At 43.3% G+C, this 6,798-nt stretch overlaps 1 protein-coding gene across 1 annotated transcript in view; it reads left to right on the top strand.

Moving 5' to 3' along the window:
* The first annotated feature begins 5,105 nt into the window (after positions 1-5,105).
* Positions 5,106-6,798, top strand: part of GUCY1A1 (guanylate cyclase 1 soluble subunit alpha 1) — a 58,785-nt gene continuing 57,092 nt past the window's right edge. The window contains exon 1 of the mRNA XM_075849678.1: positions 5,106-5,575. Within this exon, the coding sequence (XP_075705793.1) occupies positions 5,315-5,575 (261 nt within the window). The 5' untranslated portion in view covers positions 5,106-5,314. The remainder of the gene's footprint in view (positions 5,576-6,798) is intronic.

Below are 6,798 nucleotides of genomic sequence, written 5' to 3'. Positions count from 1 at the left end.
TTGCGGATGCGCTGTTGCCTTGTACTCCCTGTCATGCTCGGTGCAGCGATGAAGCCGGGCAGAGTACACCTCGCTGCACGGTATATGTACAAGTAGTACAAGGCAATGGCGCATCCGAGAAACTTGGAGGAGATTGGTAGTGATGTATAACAGCCAGGGGATGTCAATCAAGCATGGAAAGGTGGTTTTGGAGGGAGGACTATTTGACTCTTCAGGATTTAGCGGCACCACCCCATGACCCTTTAACCCCTTAGTGACCAGCCCATTTTAGGCCCTAATGACCAAGCTATTTTATTCATTTTTCTATAGTCGCATTCAAAGAGCTATAACTTTTTTATTTTTTCGTCTACATAGCTGTATGAGGACTTGTTTTTTGCGGGATTAATAGCACCATTTTTGGGTACATATAATTTTTATATTAACTTTTATTAACCTTTTTGGGGGGGATTATAAAAAAAACCTGAAATTTCGCCATTGTTCTATGCGTTTTTAAATTGACGCCGTTCACTATGCGACGTAAATAACATGTTACCTTTATTCTATGGGTCGGTACGATTACGGCGATACCACATATGTAGAGGTTTTTTTAATTTTTACGACTTTTGCACATTAAAAACACTTTTGAACTAAAATTATTTGATTTTGCATCGTCGCTTTCCAAGAGCCGTCATTTTTTTATTTTTCCATCAATTTTTTGGGCTTGTTTTCTGCAGGACGAGATGTAGTTTTGATTGGTACTGTTTTGGGGTGCATGGGACTTATTGATTCATTTTTATTATGACTTTTTTGGGGGGCAATGGAAAAAAATTGCAATTTCGCCATGGTTTTTTGCGTTTTTTTTTTACGGTGTTCACTTTGCGGTTTAAATTACATATTAACTTTATTAATGGAGTCATTACGGTCGCGGCGATACCACATATGTGTACTTTTTTTTTTTTTTACACTTTTACTAAATAAAACCACTTTTTATGGAAATAAATGGTTTTATTTATTTTTTTACTGTACTTTTTATAAATAATCTTTATTTCACTTTGATGACTTATTTTATTAGTCCCACTAGGGGACTTTACTGTGCGATATTCCGATCGCTGCTATAATGCTCTGGTATACTTCGTATACCAGAGCATTATTGCCTGTCAGTGTAAATCTGACAGGCAATCTGTTAGGACGTGCCTCCGGCGCGTCCTAACAGGCATATGTCCAGGGCAGACCTGGGGGCTTTTATCAGGCCCCCAGCTGCCATGACACCCCATCGGAGACCCGCGATTACATTCGCGGGCCGCCGATGGGTGACAGAGGGAGCTCACTCCCTCTGTAAACAAAGTTAAATGCCGCGTTCGCTATTGACGGCGGCATTTAATGGGTTAAACGGCCACGATCGAAGTAAACTTCGATCGCGGGCGTTGGAGTAGGAGCTCAGCTGTCATCAGACAGCAGAGCCCCGGCATCAGCCTGCACGGGAGACCCGTGCAGGACTTAGACTAGGCTGACGTGAAAAGGCGTCAGCCTAGCCTAAAGCCCATTAGTGACCGACGTAAAAAGGCGTATTAGTGGTCACTAAGGTAGATAGCATATAGTGTGGGCCGGTTTAAAAGTTGATTTTATATATTTTACTGCATCTGAAAAAAACATACAAGAAAATGTTTGGAGATATTGTCAGGTCATGTATTACCGCATGGTGGTGGTTCAAGGGGTTAAAACTACCAGACAGGTTCCCATTAAATATACAATGGATTGCAAACAATTCCATCTGCCCTGCAATTTTGTTATTATAAATATATCCCATATAGTTACAGCTCCAGAACCAAGCTCATACATATACCAGAACAAAGCTCAATACATATCAACAGCACCAGAACAAGCTTAGTACATATATACAGCACCAGAACCAAGCTCAGCACATAAATACAGTACCAGAACTAAGCTCCGTACATATATACAGTACCAGAAAAAAACTCAGTACATATATACAGCACCAGAACCAAGCTCACTACATATATACAGCACTAGAACCAAGCTCAACACATAAATACAGTACCAGAACAAAGCTCATACATATATACAGTACCAGAACAAAGCTCAATACATATATACAGCACCAGAACAAAGCTTACTACATATATACAGCACTAGAACAAAGCTCAGTACATAAATACAACACCAGAAAAATTGCTCAGTTCATAAATACAACACCAGAACCAAGCTCAGTACATATATACAGTACCATAAAAAACTCAGTACATATATACAGCCCCAGAACAAAGCTCACTATATATATATACACACAGCACTAGAACCAAGCTCAGCACATAAATACAGTACCAGAACCAAGCTCAACACATAAATACAACACCAGAACAAAGCTCAGTACATAAATACAATACCTGCACCAAACTCAGTACATAAAAACAACACCAGAACCAAGCTCAGTACATAAATACAACACCAGAACCAAGCTCAGTACATAAATACAGTACCAGAACAAAGCTCAGTACATAAAAACAACACCAGAACCAAGCTCAGTACATAAATACAACATCAGAACCAAGCTCAGTACATAAATACAGTACTAGAACCAAGCTCAGTACATAAATACAGCACCAAAACCAAGCTCAGTACATAAATACAGCCCCAGCACAAATACAGCCCCATTCAGTGCAACCCCTGCCGTATAGGTTTGTACAGCTTAAAACTACAGCTCTCAGCATAGGCTGAACAATGGTAAGGATATGCTGGGAGTTGCTGTTTCACTAAAAAAAAATCATACCACCCAAAACCTCGCTGCATATCATACAGTGACTACAGTACTGATTAGAGGCAGAATAAACATTTACATTAAGTGACTCATAGGTGACGTCTTCTCAGATTCTGGTTGCTATTTTTCTCTTTTCTTCTTCATCTGGTCCAGACCTCTATGATGACTTCTCCCGGCCACAGCCCATTTCTACAGTTTTTCGCTCAGATGTCTTTAGCTTCTCAATTTTCAAACATTTCTGCACCTATAAACGAAGATAAAATTCTCATGGTGCCACACACTACGCCCCTAAATATACTAGTGCCATATACTGCACCTCTAATTATAATAGCACCATACACTGTTTCCCTGATTATAATAGCACCATAAACTGCCCCCCCACACACACAGTGCCCCTTGTACATAGTGCCCCCATAGAAACCCTGTAGATAGTGCCCACTGTAGACAGTTCCCTACATAGAGCCCCCTGTAGACACTGCGCTTTTGAACACCCTGTAGACATTACCCCACATGGAGCCCCCTGTAGACAGTGCCCCACATAGAGCCCCCTGTAGATAGTGCCCCACAACCTAGTGCACCCTAAAGAGCGTCCTGTAGATAGTGCCCTCCATAGAGTCCCCTGCAGATAATGCCCCACATATAGCCCCCCTGTAGATAGTGTCCCACATATAGCCCCCCTGTAGATAGTGTCCCACATATAGCCCCCCTGTAGATAGTGTCCCAAATATAGCCCCTGTAGATAGTGTCCCACAGATAGCCCCCCTGTAGATAGTGCCCCACAGATAGCCCCCCTGTAGTGTCCCACATATAGCCCCCTGTAGATAGTGCACCACATATAGCCCCCCCTGTAGATAGTGCCCCACATATAGCCCCCCTGTAGATAGTGCCCACATAAAGCTCGCCTGTAGATAGTGCCCCACATATAGCCCCCACTGTAGATAGTGCCCCACATATAGCCCCCACTGTAGATAGTGCCCCACATATAAGCCCCCCTGTATATAGTGCCCCACATATAATACACCCTGTAGATAGTGCCCACATAAAGCTCGCCTGTAGATAGTGCCCCACATATAGCCCCCACTGTAGATAGTGCCCCACGTATAGCCCTCCTGTAGATAGTGCCCCACATATAACCCCCCTGTAGATAGTGCCCCACATATAATACACCCTGTAGATAGTGCTCCACATATAGCCCCTCACACTTTTAACAGAATTTTTTTTTACATATTCACCTGATCCCGTTCCCACGCCGTCCTCTTGCAGTGCAAGCCTGCTCTCTTCTGAGCAGTTCTGCTTGGGCTGAACGGCGTCATCATGCCGCTTGCACCGCTGAAAGGCGCTGATTGGCAGGGTGCCTTGCCCTTACATTCAACGATGCATGTTCAGCGCCGCTTACGTCATTGAAAGGCGCTGTATGGTGGGCAATGTAATGTGCCCCGCCATTCAGCGCTTATGCATGTAATTGTATATGTGTCCTATAGTGCAGGAGGGGGTGGCTCGTGGCAATGACCATATGACCCTTTTGCTGTGAAGCGCTAAGGGCTCTTGCACATGACCGTGTGCCACTCGGCCCGTTTTTCACAGCATCCAAGTGGTACCCGAAAGTTTACATGGAACTTCAGTGGGTGAACTGGTCCATGAAAACGGATCTTACTCTCCGATCCGTGGAAAGTTAGAATATGTCCTATCTTTCTACAGATCACGGACTGGACTCACGGTCGTGTTCAGGAGCCTTAAGCGTTCCACTCTTTCCCGTCTCCTTTCCTCTCGCACAGACTTTGGAGGTATACTGTAAGCCTTCTGCATAGCGACACTGAGTAATGAAGAATGTCCTCAGCTATTCTACAGAGCACAGACTGTGCATATTACACAGGGAGCGTGCGGCCTGGCATGTTGGCGCTGTCACAAGGGACATTGCGATGGCTATAGCTACCTTTACTTATAATTGTCTAGGCACACTGCATAACAACCAACATATCTTGCCAACCTAGAGTGCTGAATAGAGAACCACCTCACCATTAGATTTGCCATTTGGGAGATGTAATGATATCCATCATAATTATTGCCACCTTTGGATTGGCAATGAACAACACAGTCATTTTTGGTTACTCATAGTCTATGTCTGTGGTCAACTGATGGCATTTAGAAACCAGGTAGAACTAAGAGATGGATAAATAGAATTTTTTCATTTTTTTTTTTACCACTTTTAACTCAAGAGTTATAAGGAAAATCTTAGGCATGCAACCTGTGGGAGCCGTCCTATGGGAGATACAACACTTCTCGCCTGTATAATGGGTCTTATAGCCACACATCACACAAATAGGAATTTGTGTGACACCAGTCAGTCCCCCCATTGAAAGTGCAGAGGGTATTGTGTGGCTGCTGCATCCTCTCGGTGACTCCCCCTCTCCCAGCTCCTCTCCGCCCCGCCAGACTCCAGCAGCCGTTCATGTGAAACCTTCCCAGAGCCTGTCATGGGGTCCGGCTCCCGCTAGTCCTGTTGTTTCTCCACAGAAGAGCACCTGAAGCCCGGGAAACAGCTGCGCAGGAGCCGACAACATGTTCTGCACTAAGCTCAAAGAGTTAAAGCTGACTGGAGAATGCCCCTTCTCCATGCTGACACAGAGCCACGGCTCAGAGGAGGGCGACGATGAGGTGCCCGCCAGTACCGCGGCTGCTGCTGCACCACCACCTATCTGTACTGACACGACTGTCCGGCAGAGGAGACTGCAAGAAGAGCCGCCACAGAGGAAGAGCAGCCGCACCAGGGTCTACCTGCACACTCTAGCCGAGAGCATCCGCAAGTTAATCTTTCCTGAGGTAAAGTCACATGCAATGTGGGGGGGCAAGTAAAAAGAAGGGCTCCAGGATAAATGTGCCACCTGGGTGCCCGCTCTATGACAGATATGTCGCACATGCAACCATTTAGTCTTGGGTTGAATGCTTTAAAACATCTCACGGTGTATGACTAAAATGTCGCACATACAACAGGTATCATTTGTTCACTTTTGTGTACTTGAAGATGTATAAAAGTGATTGACACTTTGTCAGGTGTCAGAACAGCATAACAAATGCCTGAAAGTACTTTATACCTATGACAAATGTAAAAGTGGCATTAATAAGGGTAAAGAAACCTGGCACCTGCAGGGCACTGTGGTATCCTAGTGAACTTCTAATATAGCAGTATGGAATATAGAAATAGATATATCCTGTATAATGATGAAACAAATTGGTGCTGGTAATGTCTACCATATTCAGAAACGAATCCCGCCATATTCAGCACCACCTTGCGTATCATCGTCTTCATTTATAACTCTTGTTAGAAAGCGGCGCGGTTTAAGGTCGCACCAAACTTGTCAAAATTAGACGCCATTTCTTAATAGTCCTATTAATAATCGCATTTATCGTAACAAGTATTGTATTCTTAAGAATAGTGCGACATTTTAAAGAATGCCAAAAAAAGCAACGGTTTCTATCAATGTTCAATTAGAGTATTGATATATTACCCCTCCCCCACTGCGAGCAGGATCTCTTTATAGTATTCATATTATTTATAAGAACGGAACCCATACAATATCTCCTCGCTACACATATCATCTTCATCTAGAGAACTGCCTGATGTAAATAGATTTCTATTTCTGCTACCATTTTTCTCGGCCACATTCTTTTCGTCATGTCGTATAAATAAAGGAACCTTTAGTGTAGGTGTGTATTGTAGATAGTGTGTGTGACTATTGATCTTTTATCGTCACATTGAATATAGGTCATGGAAACGATCTTCTGTTTTGGTTATATTTTATTTATTTATATTTTATGTTTATCTTTCATCTTTTTATTGTAAACATACTAAGTTAAATGAGATCAACATAGACAAGAATGCCAGGACTGACGCAACAAGTGACGCACTGCTGTTGGCATACTTGGATTTTGCAGTCCTGCAGTATTGTTATTAGCATTTTTATGGTGTGATAAGAGCCTATGTGTGTATGCGGCACAGAAACGTAGGGTCTTTATTTCTGTTATCCATTACAGATACGGTATGT

Source organism: Rhinoderma darwinii, chromosome 1, assembly GCF_050947455.1.
Source record: "Rhinoderma darwinii isolate aRhiDar2 chromosome 1, aRhiDar2.hap1, whole genome shotgun sequence".
NCBI classification, from domain to species: domain Eukaryota; kingdom Metazoa; phylum Chordata; class Amphibia; order Anura; family Rhinodermatidae; genus Rhinoderma; species Rhinoderma darwinii.
Note: the sequence above shows the minus strand (reverse complement) of the source record. Positions and strands in the feature narration are given on the sequence as shown.